Genomic DNA, 16,939 nt, shown 5'->3' with positions numbered 1-16,939 from the left:
AAGAATTAAGGACTGGCAGAGACTTGAGAAATAAAGAGTTGTGAGGTAGACTTTGGCATTTTTCCTTAATAAAGAAACTGCCATCCTGCCAGCTTTATTTGCTTATATTTTCTACGTCATTCTTGCTCAGAGACATTTACAACATCACAGGCAAGCTACAACTAGCCACAACTTTTGACGCATAAAACTTTAGCACAATTAAGCACCTATCAAAGCACAACACAAAGGCTGACAAACAATATGACCATCTGAACTGGATAAGGGAAGAGGCAGGCCTTGTTTATTTTTAAAAAATTTAAAGCTGCTATTTCACAGTTAACAGATACTGAGGTGTTAAGCCATAAAAACACTGGCTAGAAAGGTCAGTGAAAATCTGAGTAAACTCTAGATCATGCGTGTCAAACATAGAGCCCGGGGGTTCTATCCAGGGCTCTTATAGGGGTCACAGGTAACTGGAGGAAATATGGTCCAGCCTGTATGTGGACCAGGAGGGCCCCTGCTGAGGTCCCATCCCTTCCTGCAATGCAATCCCTCCCCAGGGTCTTCCCCCGGATCTTAAGGCTGGATAATGCTGTGGAGCTGGCAGGAAATAAGGGCCTGCAAAAGACCATTAAACTGGAGCCGGCATCTCTGGAGAGTAAATTTAGAGTGTAGTGGTACCTTTATAAGACAAAGAGTTATTCAAGGCTACGCACTGGAATCTCTCTCTTCAGCACCTGAAGATGCCTTGTGGTGTTTAAGGAGCATCACAGTTCCCCTTGTGGTTCAGCCGGTTCCTGGATTTGGGACTTTGATGGAAGGGGGTGTAGGATCCTATGGCTGCCTCATCCTCCCCCCCCCTCCCCAGGCCTGCTCACCATGGCAATTTCTTTTTCGCAGGGCTTGCTGGGTTCTCCTGGTTGGGGCCAGGTGGCCGCCTGTCTTTGGGTGCCACACCTGTGCTGCTCACAGAAAGCTCCGCAAATGTGTTGGTCTTTAAAGAGCCATGGCTGCTGCACCTTGATGGTCAGGCAGCAGGTCTCAGTGCTGTACAAAATCTGTTGTGGGGATTGAGGAAGGATGTGGGTCATGGTCGGTGATGAAATATTTCCAGTACCTAACAGGATGTCGTATGGCATATAAAGCAACATGTCAGATCCAGCCCCCGTAACAAACAAGTTTGACACCACTGCTAGACAACGGAAACTTCAACTTCATCAACGGGCAGATGATGGTAGAAGAGGAGGACAAATCTCTCTGGGGAGGGGGTTTCTTAATTCTGATGCAATCAAATAGAGAATTGTTAGGCACACAGAGGGACAAGCCAGCGGAGGGGAAGTCCACATGGATTCTGCAAAGGGAAGTCCTGTCTCATCCTTTAGGGCTTTTTTGAGAAAGTAAGCAAGCATGCAGACAGTGGGGAGCCAGTAGAGTAGACTCCATGCCTGGACTTTGGAAAGGTTTTCAACACGGAACCCCAACAAAGACCACAATAAACAGGCACGGGATGAGAGGACAGGTTCTTTTATGGTTCAAAAGAGGGCTAAATGAAAAAAGCTGGATTCAGGGGGAAGTTTTCATACTGGAGGGAGGGCAAGTGAAGTCTGAGGAGGTTGGTAAGGGAGCTCATGCACACTGGGAGGAAGAACTCCAACTCTTATGGGCTGTGCACTTTCTGAAGCCGTGAAAAAGCGCAGGGTTGGAGCAGATGGCTTCGTCAGAGTGTTGCCCTGGTGTGAGGCAGGGGTGGGAAAGCCAAACGGCTCTTCAGGATCTCCAGGAAAGGGATTGAGAATAAATCTGGCTAACAGACCTGTGGCGCAGCCTCAGGAGGACCACACGGTCGCTCCAAAGGACACTGCAGGGCTGGAAAGAGGCCCGAAGACCACAGCGGGGGGGGGGCACTGAAGAGTCGGGGGCTTTTCCATCTTCCTCCCTCTCCCCAAAGGCCTGCGGGGGGGGGGGGGGACAGGCTGCCCCCGCTTCTCCCGCCCCCGCCAGCCTTCCCGCACCGGCGGCCTGGGCGGGACGGGGAGGGAGGAGCCGCCGGCGCCGGGCAGCGAAAGCGAAACCTCGGGCGCCCCGTCGGGCTTGGCTGCTGCGTCGGGATGGCCGCCGAGGAGGTGAGGGCCGGGGGGCGCCCGGGGGTGGGCTGGGGGGCTGGGGCGGACAGAGGGGCACGTTGCGCTCCGCCTGCGCTCCCCGCCAGGCCGGGCGGCGTCCCCGTTGCGCTCTCGTCTTGCCCCGGACTGAGCGCGCCTCTCCAGACTGCAGAAACCGCCTCCCGTCCAACCCCTGCCTGGAGCTGGCAACCCTGCCCCGTCCCCCGAGAGGCACCTGGCCACACCCCCGCCCCCAAGTCCTGCCCGACACGACGGAGATCAGTCGCCCCCGAGGAAATGGAGGATGGACCTAGGAGGGCGGTGCGCCCCGCGCAGACCCTGGCCGCCCCAGGAGTTTCCCCTACCCCCTGCGGTTGCCAGCCTCCAGGAGGGACCTGGGGAACCCCCGGAAGTGCAGCTTCTCTGCAGACTCACTAGAGAGGCCCGTTTCCCTGGAGGTAATGGCTGCTCTGGAAGGGGGGAGGTGAGTCCTTCCCCTCCCTAACCCCTTCCTCAAACTCCACCCCCCCCTTTAAAACAGGTTGTGGCCAAGCGCTCTTGATGGGGCGGCCCCTGAGCCAGGCCACCTCCATGCTGGTCTTTTTCGGGGGGCCCTGAAATCTAGGCAAAGTGGGTGCAGCTGGGGCACCCTCAGTTTTGATTTCCCTCCCAGGGAAATTTGCCTCTTCCCACTACCGGTGAGGTCTGCTTTGTGTTCCTTCACTAACCCCTGCTAGCCCCCCTCCCCTCTTTATGTGGGGGGGGCTTCCTGGCCACCTTTATGCTCCAAGCCTCTTCTGCCCCCCCCCCCAGTTGGTTGGAAAGGGAGGTCTTTTCCTCCTTTCCCCATCAAATGCGGGGGCGGGGAGGAATTTCTTCAACTAATTTATTCTGCACATTTTGGGGGGTTCCCATGCTTTAAAAAAAATCTCATTATTAATCTGGAGAAAATGCTCGCAGGGTTAATTTTTGAGAGATGCGTGTCTGGTCCGCCCCCCCCCCCCACTGAAGAGCAGACCTCCCGAGAGCTGTGGGTGGCCTGGGCCCCTCTGGTCAGTCCCGCCTCTCCCCCCCCTCCCCCTCCTTCAGGGCTTCCTGTCTCTGGGAGTCCTGGCTGCTCTCAGGGTGGCCAGAGCCCCACTTTGCTCTCTGCCGGGTGAGGGCCTGATGGGGGGTCCTTTCTTCTGCCCAGGGGGCTTCTCCCTGCGTCCTCCGGGAGAACCCTTCGGCCAGCGAGTCGTGGGTGATGATGCCAGGAAGCATCTCGCGGGAAATCCAGAAGTGCCAGGTACGTCTCCTGGGAACATCTTGTTTTCAGGCTCCTTCGGATAGTGAAAAGCGGGGTATAAAAAACAGCTCTTCTTTAGAGAGCCAGCATGATATAGTAGTTAAGAGCAGCGGCCTGTAATCTGGAGGTCCAGGTTTGATTCCTCATCCCTCCACGTGCAGCCAGCTGGGTGACCTTGGGCCGGTCACAGTTCTCTCTGAGCTGTTCTCATAGAGCAGTTCTCTTAGAGCTCTTTCAGCCCCACCTACCTCTCTGTTGTAGGGAGAGGAAGCGACTTTGGGACTCCTTCGGGTAGTGAAAAGCAGGGGATCAAAAACCCAAACGCTCTCCTCCCTGCTTTTCCTCCCCTTCTCCAGGCGAGATGTGAAGCCTTAGAAGCTGACCGGCTGGCTCTGGACAAGGGCTGGCAGGAGAACATCCTGGAGGCCTATCGGCTGCAGACAGATGCTGCCCTGCTCCGTAAGCGCGTGCAGCTACTTCAAGAGGAAGCCTCGTCTGGAGCACTCCAGGTAGGACCCCTTTCAAACTTGTCTTCGAAACTGTAGCCTCCTTGCTGAATCAAGAGGCGTCTCAAGGCCACACCGAGATGCAGAATTCTGCCCCGTGTAAAAACAGCTGCAGCCCAGCAAAAAGATCACAGCGTTCAGTTTGTTTTGCTTTTGCTTGTTGGCCCAGAACAGCCTGGCCTCCTGACGGGGACCAGAATGCTCTTGAATGCTCCGCCTGGCCCCTCTCAGGGTCTCCTGGCGCTTGACTGGCACCCCAGGGAAGGGGCCCTGTGAGGGGGGGGGGGGGTCTGCTGCCCTTGGCACACCTGCTGCTCTTTCTCTGTAGCAGCCAGCACTGGAAGGGGACGAGACGAGGCAGTTGCTCCAGCAGAAAGCAGCCCTGGAGAGTGAATTGCAGCAGCTGGAGAACCTGCAGGTCCACCAGGTACCAAAGGAAGGGGGACATTGGGCCTAGTCCCACCCCCCACCCTCACCCCCTTGGGGCCGCTGGGTGTCAGAACCCTTCTGCAGAAAGCCAGGCGCTGGGGGGGGGGGGGCTTCTATCGGGCAGAGTGGCTGATCTCAGAGGCACCACTACAGAAAAGTGAAAAAGCCCACTTTGGGAGCCAGTGGCAACTCAAATCTGGAGAGCCAGGTTGGATTCACCAAATAAATATTTACTGCCATGTGCTCTTAAGTAATTGTTTTTAGAATGTTTTAATGGGGTTTTAATGGGATTTTATTGCTACGGGGTTTTATCAACTGTTACCTGCCACAAGCGGGTTACTGGGAGTGGCGGGATATGAATTTAATAAATAAACAAACCCTCCACCCCCACCCCCCATGCAGCCAGCTGGGTGACCTTGGGCCAGTCCCAGTTCTCAGCACTCTCTTAGCCCCACCTGCCTCCCAGGGAGCCTGTTGTGGGGAGAAGGGAAGGCGATCGGCAGCCTCTTGCAGACTCCTTCGGGGAGTCAGAGGCGGGGTACAAGACCCCACTCTTCTTCTTCTTCTTGTGGGTCCCACTGAGCCCTGCTCTGTATGGGCAGGAGGATTCTTCCCTGGGAATACTTACTTTCTAGTTGGCCCAAGACTTAAGTGATCCCCTTTTCCTCTCATCGGCTGCACCAGGTGCCCCCCGTCCCTCCGGAGAGGTTTATGGTGTTTAAAGGCCGCACCGAAGAGAAGGCGGTGGAACCCTTGCTGGACACGCTGTCGGTTGAGCCCCGGATCCTCTACCCATTGGCCGGAGGGACGGCCCTGGTCACTTTCGAAATGCCAGAGGGTGAGAGCAGAGCCCCTCCCGATCCCCCACTTGGGGGATTCCATTCAGGGGGTCCCTCGGCAGGTGAGGTCGAAAAACCTCCAGTGATGGGGGCTGCCCCCCCCCCAAATAAAGCATTTTTTGGATGGCAACCTTGTCCCGAGGCCCCAGCTGTCAGCTCTGCCATGAAGAAAGATTGAGCAACCTTCCGCCTTCCCCGGCAGCGGCACAGCCAAGAGGTCCTGCTCAGTTTGCACTTTGGGGCTCTGGCCGGGGAGGGGGGGAAGGGAACAGTGGCTGCGGCTGACTTGGTCTCCCCCTCCACCCCCCCCCCCGCGGTGTCCTAGTGGCCCAACGGATCCTGCGGCTGCGGGAGCACCGGGTTCCACTGGACGAGTGCACGTCCGTGCGGCTGAAGGCCGAGTCGGTGGAGCTGCTGATGCCGGGCTCCGTGGAGGTGAGTTCGGCTGCCCTTGGGGGCTTCCCCCCCCCCGGGGGCGAGGGAGGGGGTTGGCATTGCTGTCAGCTGGGGGGGGGGTTCTCCTCCTCTGAAGAAGAAGAAGAAGAAGAAAGGCCAAGCCCCGCATGCCGAATGACCAGCACTCTTCTGCTCAGCGGAGACTGAGTCCAGTCAGGCACCGGGTTTCCTGTGAGGGGGGGGGCGGTGCCGTGTGCCTGCGCCCAGCGGAGCCCCACGGCGGCCTCTTCTGCCCTCCCTGCAGGTGGCCTTGGAGCGGAGCCCCCGGCAAGTCCTGCTCTCGGGGATGCGGTTCCCGTCCCTCTCCAGGGGGCAGCTCTTGGACAAGCTGGAGCTCTTTTTCAGCAAGCGGCAGAACCAGGGCGGGGAGGTGGAGGCCAGCCAGTGCCTGGGCGGCTCCGGCCACGTGGTCCTGACCTTCCTGGAGGACGAAGGTAGGGCGGGGTGGGGTGGGGCGGGGTGGGGGAGCAGCAGGGGAGGGCTGCTCTTTTGCGCAAAGCCCTTCAAAGACTCGGGGGAGGGGGCTTCCTGACCTGTGCACTGTTACAAAGCCCTGGGGGAGGATAGACTTGAACGCAAGGTGAGCGCATGGGGTTCTCCGTTGAGCTCTCTCAGCCCCACCGACCTCCCAGGGGGCTCACTCCTCTCCTTGTCCGCCTGGGTCACAGACCTTGACCATGTCCCCCCACCCCTTTTGTCCTTAGTCGCTGAGCGGCTGATCCAGAGAGGTCAGTTCCAGGTGACCCTCGGGAAGGAGACCAGCAAAGTCAAGGTGACCCCCTACCTGGATGGGAAGATCTCCGACCTAAAGGTGAGGATGAGTCACGTGGTAACAGGGGTCCTGCCGAAGCTCACTTTTTGTTTTGGAATGGATGGGCATGGACCTCGGGGCAGCGGGAGAAGGAGATCGCTCTGGCCATTTGTCTGTGGGGTGAGACCAGTGGCCTGTGGCGGCTTGTGAGGTCTGCTGTCCTGATGCGAGGCTGGGATGGATCGCGGAACAGGCCAACCTGTCGGGGGCGGGTATTTGTTTGTGAAGGTGCCCTCAGCAGGACAACCTCTCACGGTGCTATTTCTGGGTAAGGAAGGAGCAGAACATCAGTTTTTCGGTATTATCCAGTGAAAAAGCTTCTTAACCCAGGTAAGAGCGGAATATAGAGGGTGTCCTGCAGGGGGCGTTGGAGGAGTTGTGTAATTAGCATAGTTTGAATAGGAACTTTCTCTCCATCCCAGCTCCGTCCTGTCGTCTGTCCTCGGACTGTCCTGCTGTCGGGGATCCCAGAAGTCTTGGATGAGGAGCTGATGCGTGAAGCCCTGGAGATCCACTTCCAAAAGCCCAGCAAGGGAGGGGGCGAAGTGGAAGCTGTCGCCTATGTGCCACCTGGCCAGCGTGCTGTGGCTGTCTTCAGAAGAGAGGAGGGCGGAGCGGTCAGCCTGTCCAGTGCGGAGAAGCTGGCTTGACCCCAGGCCTGGCTGGTTGCCGAAATGCACCTGGGAAGGTTGATCTGGATGTGCGAATCTCACCTGCGTGTAGAAATGGAACAGCTTTTCTTAGGGCCCTGAGTAACCCACCCAGGTGGCCGTGGGTCCCCGGTGGGGGGTGGGGGGTGGAGTGGAGCCTGCAGCGCTGAAGGGGGGGGGCACTGTTTTCCTTCCCAGCCTTTTGGGTCTGCTGGGCTCTCATGTCTCGTCCCCCCCCCCAACAGTGCAAGCGCTTTTCATTTCCTGTTTGGGAACCCCTCCTATTGGTTTGTTTGTGCAATCAATAAACCTCAAAAATGCAGCCAAGTGAAAGAATCTCATTCCTGGTGTCGGTGGAGAATTCATGGGGGGGGGGGGGCGGTTGCTTGCTCAATACTCGGTGAAAGAGCGTGTGTGTCTGTGTGTGTGTGTGTGTGTGTGTGTAAGTCTTGGGTTTGTGATGGGGTGGGGGCCTGATTCTTCCATGACGCTTGGAAGGGTGGGTGGCGGGGGTCAGATGTGATTTCACTGCCTGCTCCCTGGATAAATTGTCCAACTGTGTGCTTCCCCCCCCCCCATAACTGCAGCTCGCAGACCAGCCCCCTTTTAAGGGGGGGCAGTGGGGAGGGAGAGCAGGCTGGGGTAAAGCATGGCCACTTAGGCAGAAGAAAGACCCTTTCAGAGCCCCCCCCCCATTTCTGTCTGTCCAATAATGCCCTGAGCCCGCCCTTCCCTCACCCAATGGGGAGGGAGGGAAGCCAGGGGGGTGATGTCCCGACCAAGGAAAGAGACACCCTGTGTCACCCAGCGGCAGCCCTGGTGCCTTGTGCTTGTCTGCTCATAAGTTAGAATCACAGAATCCCAGAGTGGGAAGGGGCCATACAGGCCATCTAGTCCACCCCCTGCTCAACGCAGGATCAGCCCAAAGCTTCCTTCCCTAAATTAAATTGGGGGGCGGGGGGGGGGGTTGGTTGGTTGTCAGTCGAAGGCCCCTCTCTTGTGGCTTCGGGAGGACTCCGACTTCGCTCCCGCGAGACCACCTCCCCTTCTTTTTTCATGGCCCCGAGCAAGCGATGCCACCCTCCAGGCGGGACCTGAGGATCCCACCCCTTCCTCCCCAGCCGGCAGGGACCGGTTCCCCTGGAGGTAATGACAGTGCCGCCCCCCACTGAGTCGTCCCCCCCCCCCTCCGCATTGCCCAACCTGGGGCGGGCGAGCCCTCCAGCGCCGGGGGGGGGGGGGAGCCTCGGCCCCTCCCACCCTCCCTCCGCCCGCCTCCTGGCTCCTGCTCGCGCCGTCGGGGCTGTCTTTCGCTTTCTCTTCTGGGCTTCCGCCGCGCAGGTACGTGCCGCCCCCAAGGCTTGGTGCGGGGGGCAACGCGGGCCTGGGCGGCCGGCTGGGAGAGAGACTCGGGCTGCTCCCGCCGAGGGTGGTCAGCTGGGCGCGGGGGGGGGGGGTCCTCCGGCTTCGCGCCCACCTTCCAAAGGAGCCATCTGGTCCAGGGGAGCGCATCTCGGGAGCTTGAGATCAGCTGCAATCGGGGGTGGGGGTGGGGGTGGGTCCATGCCCCGCCTGGAGGTTGGCATCCCTGCTCCAATCCCTCCCCCCTCGGGGTCTCTCTCTGCAGCCCCAGCACCGGGTGGCTTGCGAGGAAGGGGAGACCCAAAGGGGAGTCCGGCGGCACATTTCATCGGGGGACGGGGGGGCTTTCGTGCGCGCAGGGATCCCCCCGGGGCAGGCCCAAGGAGAGAGTCGGTGGCCAGGAAATGAGTCGAGGAAGGGGGGGGGGGTAGCAAGGGCCCCCTCGTGAACGACCCTCCGTAGACCCGGGGCCACCCTGCCCGACGGGCCCCCGAGGCAGCCAGCGCAGGGCTCTCCGCTTGCGGAATCAAACGCCCGGCTGTGGGGGCTACGGCCCCCTGCAGGGGATTTGGGGTAGGTAGGGTTGCCAGATCCGGCCGGGGAAGCGCCTGGAGATTAGGGGCTGGGGGCTGGGGAGGACTTCAGTGGGGCAGTGCTGTGCCCGTCCACCCTCCGAAGCACCAATTTCCTCCTGGGGTCTGACCTGTAGTCTGGGGGAATCTGGGGGATCCCCAGGCCTTGCCTGGAGACTGGCATCCCTAGGGACTGGTGGGCAGGGTTGCCAGACTAAAATTGGGAAACTCCTGGAGGGGGGGCAGTGACCTCAGTGGGGCACAATGCGACAGAGTCCCCCACCCCAAGCAGCCCTGGTCTCTGTAGTCGGGAGATGCCCAGGTCCCACCTGGAGGTTGGCATCCCTAGGCCCTTGTCTGCCTGCCGGCCTGCCTGCCAGAATAGCTGTCTGTGGGGAAGGCAAAGTCTAAGGAGGCAGCGTTTGTTTAGGGCGGACTTTCCGGCCTCCTTTCTTCAGGGATGTGGAGGGAGATAAAAGGGAGGAGGGGCCTCTGATAAGAGCAAAGAGGCGGGGGGGGGGAGGGTCCTCCTGGGCCTTCTGAGTGGGGGGGGGGAGATTAAGGCAGGAACCATCGGGAACCTTGGGGGGCTGGTGCAGGTCGGTTGGGACCCCAGACCCCTAGAGTCGGAAGGGGCCACCCAGACCATTTCCCCCAAGCAGTCTGGCAACTCTTGCATTTGTATGCTAATTTACAGCCATTGGCAGATCTTGATCCGGGCCTAATCCAGTCTCAGCCCTTATCTCCCAGCGTCACCAGGAAAGCTGCTCCCTTGAATAAAACTTGGTTGGTCTTAAAGGGGCTCCTGGACTCAGACTTTGGACCTGGAATCTGTTAAACATCTTCATTCTGCCGGAGGCTGTTTTGCTGCTCAGCCTCTCCCTGAACGCCTGGGCTGATCATTCCCATTCTGTTGTGTCTGAGGAAGTGTGCGTGCGCATGAAAGCTGAGCTGCTCCTAAAAGTGCCCTTGACTCAGACTCTGTTCTGCTGCTTCCGAGCAACACAGCAGGAGAAGGGTTGGCAACAGGCCCACTCCCCGCCCCCTGTGCTCCAGGGCCCCCAAACGGCTTCTGCCAGGCCCCTTGCATGGTGCTTGGAAAGCGGCAGTCCCGGTGCCCCCTTGTCTTGACTAGCCCCACCCCAGCAGAGTGGCAAGGCCCACCAACAGAGTGGCCCAGCCCACCAACCTGGCTGCCTGCCCTTTCCCCCCCCCCCCCCGTCCTGCCTGCATTTGGGAGCTCTTCGCTGGGCCAAGCACGAAGGGGATCCTCCGTTCACACCCCGGTTTCCTCCCCAGGGTCTATACCATGAGCTCTGGCTGCACCGTGTGCGTCTGCGGATTCCCCGCCGATTTGCCGCCAGGGCGGGTGATTGACAAGCTGACGATTCATTTCCAACGAATGCGCAATGGAGGAGGGGAAATTGCCGACGTTGAATTCGCACCCGAGTCTCCCGACTGCGCCTTGGTCACCTTTGAGGAGGCAGCAGGTTACCTGACAAGCAGCCTTTTGGTTTGGGGCAGGGCAGGGCATGAGAGGGCGGGGGGGGGGGGGATGGGATGCAGAAGTATAATTGGGAGGCTGGCATAAAGACACGTGGTCCCCCCCCCCTCCGCCCCCACCCCACTCGGAGCTGATTTTCCATAGGAAGTCTGGCACAGGGGAAGTTTCACCACGTAGATTCCTGGAAGTTTTGTATGGGAAAATTCAAGTGAGAGTTTTTCCCTCCTTTCAGAACTGAGTTTTTCTTCTGGGCCCTTTTGGGACTGTCCCGTCCCGCATCATCCTACTCTCCTGGAAGAGGGGCAGTGATGCGGGGAAGGTTTGGTGTTGGGGTTCAAGGCTGACATCCCTTTTAAGGCCCCCTTCTGGGAAACTAAACGACTTCAACTCCGAAAGCAGTTCTTCTGCTTCTTCTTCTTTCCCCCTTATCAATAACTCTGTTGCCAGCTGAAATCTCCTGCAGCTGGGAAATGGGGGCCGTGTCAAAGACCACATTTTGAAAGGGGGATTTCAGCAAGTTCCACGGAATTCCTTCTGGCTCCAAAGGGAGAGTCAAAACTCTGGTGGTCTTGGGGTGGTCCCCTGGGGCAGGTCACGGCGGGTTCCCCCTAACTGTTGTTCTCCCCACTCAGTGGCTCAGCGGGTCCTGAAGACGGACAAGCAGGTCTTGGCCGTGGGTGGGAAGAGCTACCCTTTGCGAGTGGGCCCCTACACGCCTGGCCTGGACCCCAACGAGGTAATGGGCTGAAAGCTGGAATGGATGGGCTGGAATGGATCTGGGGCCACTTTGTGCAAAAGAAGCGAAGCCACGCTTTGGTTCCACGCCTGGCATCAGTCCAAAAACCCGTTTGCAGTGTGGGGCATCATTTGGGATTGGGGGGGGGGTTAAATTCATCCTTGGTGGCTTTTGGCCTCTCCCCCCCCCCCTTTGGGAGGAAAGGAGGGCTGGGATGGGCTGGGTGCTGCTCTGCCTTGAGCAAAGAAGAGTCGTAGCGCACAGCGGCCACAGGGGGGCGGCAACGCTCCACTTCCCAAAGAACCGTGGTAGAAAGTGTGCAGAGAAACCTTTCTGCTCAAGGGAGGGCCTCTTGACTAGCTCAGAGAGCTTTCCCAGTCTGATCCAGTAACTACAGGAAACTCCTGGCCCACGGTCACCCAGCTGGCTGCATGGGGAGCGGGGGGGGGGGGGGATCACACCCAGTTCTTCAGATTTGAGGCTGCTGCTCTTAACCTCAATGCCCTGCTGGCTCTCCAGGAGGCAGCCAGATAATTGTGTCTCCTACGGAGTCAGGGCCCCGATCCTTAAACGTTTGAAGGGAAGGTCCCGGGATTCAATATCTGGCAGGGTGATGAACTCCACCCAGAGACAGGGAAAGTGCTTCCTAGTTCCAGGCCCTCCCCTGGGAGAATCCCAGATAAGACGGGAATCTGATGCGTTATTCCCCCGCCCCACCCCCAGGAACCAAATCCAGGATCCCCGTCTTGCCATGTCCTCCCTCTGAAGATGCCAGCCACAGTCCCTGCAAAATGCCAGGGGCCAAACCTTCCGGGCCCCATTGGCCACTCGGCCCCGAATCCCCAATGCAGGCGGCGTTCCACAAGTGACACTAAGTAGTTACTTAGCAGGATCCATCCTGTGTCGTGTAGCCAGGAGATCCTGGGATTGGCTGGCTGGCAGGCAGGCAAGAGACGGCTGGAGCTGGTGGGCCATAATATGCCCCTGCCTCATGACCCGGGCGTTCCTTGAGGGCCTAAATCTGACGGGTCAAGAGATCCAGCTGTAACGTCCCTGGGCACATTCCTGGTGTTGCTAACCAAGGCCCACTCTGCCTCCTCAGGTCTTTGTGTACGTCTCCATGAAGATAGACTACGGACGCGTCCTCGGGGGGAAGGAGATCTTGCAGAGCCTCTGCCAGCACTACAGGGACGTCGCCTTCAGCTTCCATCCCCAGGAGACTACCTGCCTGGCCAAAGGATCATTCACGGAGCTGCAGGCCTTCAGCTCAGAGCTGCTGCGGGGCTTCCAGAGCCAGCCACGGAACTCCACGCCGGGTGAAGTCTCGGGGCCAGGTAGGAGGAGTCCTGCAGACAAGGCAGCCTGTGGCCATGGGAGCCCCCTGCAGAGCGTGCCAAAGTCCCCGGCTGAGGAGAGAAGCCAGGGAGCTGCCCGTGTGGGCCCCCCACCGAGAAGGGCCAAAGGGAACCTCGCAGAGGACGTCTCCCTGGTCATGGACTTTGACGTCTACCTCTATATGCGCAAGTTCTGCCAAAAGGAGCTCAGTGGCATCCTGCTGCAGCACCAAGTGGTCATGGTGGACGTCAGCAGCGACGGGATCGCCACCCTCTACCTGCAGACGGCCGCTCGGGGGCCTGCGGGGGACACGGCTCTGGCTTCGGCTCGCCTGGCCCTCTCCGGGCTCTCGCAGAAGCTGGAAGCCTCGCTGCGGAAAGAGAAGATCAGCCAGAGGGAGCTGGGGGGCAGCGAAGGTGCCCGGGAGCTCCTGGGGGTGCTGCAGAACCTCTGCCCACGCCTCCTGTGCCACCAGGACGAGGAGCATCTCTCTCTCATTGGCCACAGGCTGGATGTCTCCCTCGCCAGGCAGTGTGTGCAGAGTTGCCTTGCTGCTCGGGCGGCCACACGGGCTCAGCAGCAGCCAGCCGTCCCCCAAGAGGGGAGCGAGGAGAGGCATCCCCGGCCGGTCGGACATGTGCCACGTGCAGCATCCCTGCCACGGAGAGGGAGCTTGCCCAGGGGGCTCGGGGGCAAAGTGGGATGCAAGCTGGCCACCCAGTTCAACGTCTCTGACGCCAGCACATCCCTGCCTCCCGTTCCACTGGGGGGGCTGCTCCCTGGGGACCCCTCCCAGACAGCCGATCGCCATCCTACAGAGACCAGGAGTCACAGCCTGCTGGCAGCGTTGGCCCCTGAGTCCGGGGCCCCGGCTCAGCAGCCCGTAGGGACCCTCTCCAGAAGCCCCCTGCCAAGTTCGGGAGCCCAGAGGAGCTTGGACTCTGATCACCCTTTGCCCCTTGGCGCTCCCTCGAGGTCCTTCGGTCTCGTCGGGGCTGTTGGGACGGCCGATGCCAGAGTCTCAGATCTGGAAAGATCAAGCACTTCCTGGTTCCCAAAGTCTCAGGGATGCAGGGATTCTGTGGACAAGCTGTTGCCAGTGGCCCCAATCCCCGCAGGCCACTTGCAGCAGGCGCCCCGGGAGGAGAGCCCCCCCCTTCTGCAGCAGGAGGTCCCCCCAGAGGGGCGAGGGCAGGAGGCAGGCCTTCCGGTCCCCCAGCAGCATCCCTTGAGCTCGACTCTGCTGGCGGCCCAGGGGGAGGGGGTGTCCGGGGAGGGGCCTTGGCCAGCCCAAGAGGCAGGGGTGCCCGCCGGGCCGCCCGATCCCCTCAGCCAGCACTTCGGGTATTCCGAGCTGGCTCTTGAAGGGCCCGAGGACGAGGCCCTGGCTGACCTGTGCAGCCTCCTGGAGGCCTCCCACAGTGGCGTGGCGATCAGTCGGGAGAAGCACCGGCTGGGCCTCAGCTACCCACGGGAGGCCGAGCGGCAGGTCCTCGAGGCACTGCGCTGCTTCTCCGCCCAGAGAGTGGCCCTGATTTCGGAGGAGCTGCGTGCATACAACGCCCAGCAAGGAAACATCCAGGAAGACCCGTCCGAGACAGGGAAGGGCAGCATTTGACCTGGGACTTTGGCAGGGATCTGGGCCACTGTGAGGCGCAGGGAACACCCTAGCTGGAGCTGGCAAGAGACCAGCAGGCCTTCGTCTAGCTCAGGCGTAGTCACCCTGTGGTCCTCCAGATGTTCGTGGACTACAATTCCCATGAGCCCCTGCCAGCATTAGCATTAGCTGGCAGGGGCTCATGGGAATTGTAGTCCACGAACATCTGGAGGACCACAGGGTGATTACCCCTGGTCTAGCTCAGAACAATCATTGAGGCTTAAAGAAGACGGGACGGCCAAACTCCCAATGGTGGCCTCTCTAGACAGGTGGGAGCCTTTGGTGGACTTCCTGCATGATGCAAGCAGAAAGGAAAAGAAGGCTTGTGGTTTCTGAGGACTAAGGGGGAGGATAGGAAGGTACAGAAAGAGCAGCACTCTTGGACACTTACAGGCCATGTCGTGGTATAAGCTAATAATGGGAGTTCCACAATATAATCAGAGTCCGGAAGCACCTTTAAGACCAACAAAGATTTATTTAAGCTCATGCCTCAAATGAAGCTCATGCCTTATTTTATTGTGTTAATTCAGACCATCTGGATGGGAGTTCTCGCATAGATACAATCAGAAACCTCATCTAGATTTCTCTCCTGTTTTCTTTTTCCTTCCCTACCTGGTGTTTGGCAACTTTCTTTTCTTTTTCTTGGCTATGTTGTGCGTTTGTTTTTTAAAAAATAAAAGTTTCTTGGCAAGAAAAAAAACCCACATTTGGGGGCCCTGCAGAGCATGGGAAATCCCTGCTCTCTGCGCTCCAAGGCCAAGCAAAGATTCAGAGGGGGGAAGAGGAGGGTGGGTAGGAGGCAGCTCACAGGTGCAAGGACATGGCTCAGCCCCGATAATTTCCCACCCCCCTCGGAAGCCCCCGAATTCCATCCAGCTCATGCAAGGATTTATGGGAGCTTGTTAATGGGACCGGATATACTAGGATTCCCAACGTCCGGCTGGCGAAAGATAGGAGGCAGAATAGCGAAACGCATTTATCATTCTCCTTTGCCAGAAGAATGAACAGGAGAGTCTAAAGATCACACATAGAAGAAGCAGGACTCTAAAGTGGGGTTTCCAAAAGGGGGCGGCACGTGGTGGAAGGATGCAGGGGGGGCAGCAGTCTGTATTCCAAAAGGAAAAGACAGATAATACAAAAGGGACACTGGAAACAGAAACGTCATTTTTAAAAGCGGAAATCAGGAAGCTTTTTAAAAGGAGAAAAGTGCTGATCTCTGCACCGTGACCTGAACCCAGGCAGGGGTCTCAAGCTGCCCTGCAGGTCCAGCCATTCCCAAGGGGCCCTCCACTATGGAAGCTTCTCCCACCTGGTCTGCATCCATAGAGGGGTTTTTCCCAGGTCAAAGGGGTGGGGGGAGCCACACAGCAGTCTGCAAAACAAGTTCTGAAGCTTCTGGAGAAGAACAAAATCTTTCCAATTGAGGGTGGGGGAGCTGTCTGCAGAGGGTGTCCCAATGTGCTGGGGGGGGGGGGGAGAGCAGTGCTAGTCTGCTTTCATTTTGGCTCAGGGCTCCCACACAGCCACTTAGGTAGGGGTGCATTTTTGCTGGAAGCAGCCATGGAGAAAAAGCTGACATCTGGACCACGGCTGGCCTCCCTCCAGTGGGCCAAGGACTTGGAATACAGCTGGGAGCATCCGGAGTTCCTCCTCCTGGAACTGGTTTCCCCGGTCTACCTGCACAGGCCAATGTCTGCCGGGAGGCGGGCTGAAATCTCGCCTTTTCGGTTAGGATGCTGGCTGCAGGAGGGGGAGACGTCCCACAGGAAAGGAGAGGCTCTTGCCAAGTTTTAACAAGGGGCACCTCACTCAAGCGGGGAAGGGCCTGTGGACGGCAGCTCAGAGCATCCTCCGGAAATTCCCCCGCTCACATACCAGGCCGGAGGTTTTCTGCCAAAAAAGGAGAGGAAATTTCTGGCTCTGCTTCAACATGGAGACGTTTAGAACGGCAATTGAAGGAAGCCGCACAAAACAAACTCGTCTGACTGCTCAACCCTGGCACTTGCAGAGGTGTTCAGTTGTGTGTTGTTGTGCGGGCAGGATGAGTCCCAGTCAGTACTCTGTATTCTGTGCCTTGGACACCTTCAGGAAGAAAAGGACCTTTTCCAGTATTGCCCTGAATCTCAGCCACCAAAACAGAGCTTCTGCTGCAGAGGGAAGAGCATGAAGAGCATGAATTGGGCCCAGTCAGTGAAGGTTTTAGAATTCCTGGGGAAGGCCGCCTGTCCCTGAATCCCGCTGGCTGTCGGCCATCCATTTCCTTGAGAGCCAGCTTAGGGTCATGGTTAAGAGCATTATTCCCCACTCATCCACGTGCAGCCAGCTGGGTGACCTTGGGCGAGTCTCATTCCTGTTAGAGCTGTTCTCACAGAGCAGTTCTCCCAGAGCACTCTCAGCCGAACCTACCTCACAGAGCGCCGGTTGTGGGAAGAGGAGGGAGGGGGGGTGACTGGAAGCCACTTTGAGATTCCTTCAGAGAGTGAAAAGTGGGGTATTCAAAAGCCAGCTCTTTTTCTTCTCCTTTTACTCCTACTTCTTTGAATAACAAAAGAAACAACTTGACTGAGAAGGCTGGAATTTGACCCGGAAAACACTCTGCGCCCTCCCAGTTGGCCCAGCGGACTTTATTTTGAGGGCCTCCCGCCAGATTCAAGAGCTCATTGCATGCCACACACTCTAGCAAGCGTGCAAGAGGCATTTCCTCCCCTCCCCT

At 58.6% G+C, this 16,939-nt stretch overlaps 2 protein-coding genes across 5 annotated transcripts; both read left to right on the top strand.

Moving 5' to 3' along the window:
* Nucleotides 1-1,960: 1,960 nt before the first annotated feature.
* Nucleotides 1,961-7,382, top strand: IFI35 (interferon induced protein 35). Of its 4 annotated transcripts, none has more exons than XM_077315107.1 (9): nucleotides 1,961-2,102; nucleotides 3,274-3,369; nucleotides 3,726-3,878; nucleotides 4,204-4,302; nucleotides 4,989-5,142; nucleotides 5,469-5,578; nucleotides 5,844-6,033; nucleotides 6,304-6,410; nucleotides 6,833-7,382. In XM_077315107.1, exons 1-9 carry the CDS (start codon nucleotides 2,088-2,090, stop codon nucleotides 7,058-7,060), a joined length of 1,152 nt encoding a protein of 383 aa, XP_077171222.1. In that variant the 5' UTR covers nucleotides 1,961-2,087; the 3' UTR covers nucleotides 7,061-7,382. The 4 variants fall into 4 exon arrangements, with proteins under 4 accessions (XP_077171222.1, XP_077171221.1, XP_077171220.1 ...); XM_077315106.1 differs by lacking the exon at nucleotides 1,961-2,102 and adding an exon at nucleotides 2,174-2,565 and having other exon boundaries at nucleotides 4,207-4,302; XM_077315105.1 differs by lacking the exon at nucleotides 1,961-2,102 and adding an exon at nucleotides 2,180-2,565.
* Nucleotides 7,383-8,320: 938 nt separating this feature from the next.
* Nucleotides 8,321-16,322, top strand: LOC143826342 (uncharacterized). Its single transcript, XM_077315104.1, has 4 exons — nucleotides 8,321-8,401; nucleotides 10,294-10,484; nucleotides 11,131-11,234; nucleotides 12,337-16,322. The coding sequence occupies exons 2-4, from the start codon at nucleotides 10,304-10,306 to the stop codon at nucleotides 14,185-14,187; spliced, it is 2,136 nt and encodes a 711-aa protein (XP_077171219.1). The 5' UTR covers nucleotides 8,321-8,401; nucleotides 10,294-10,303; the 3' UTR covers nucleotides 14,188-16,322.
* The last annotated feature ends 617 nt before the right edge of the window (nucleotides 16,323-16,939 follow it).

This window comes from Paroedura picta, chromosome 16 (assembly GCF_049243985.1).
Source record: "Paroedura picta isolate Pp20150507F chromosome 16, Ppicta_v3.0, whole genome shotgun sequence".
Lineage (NCBI taxonomy): Eukaryota > Metazoa > Chordata > Lepidosauria > Squamata > Gekkonidae > Paroedura > Paroedura picta.
This window is presented reverse-complemented; position numbering and strand designations above follow the sequence as displayed.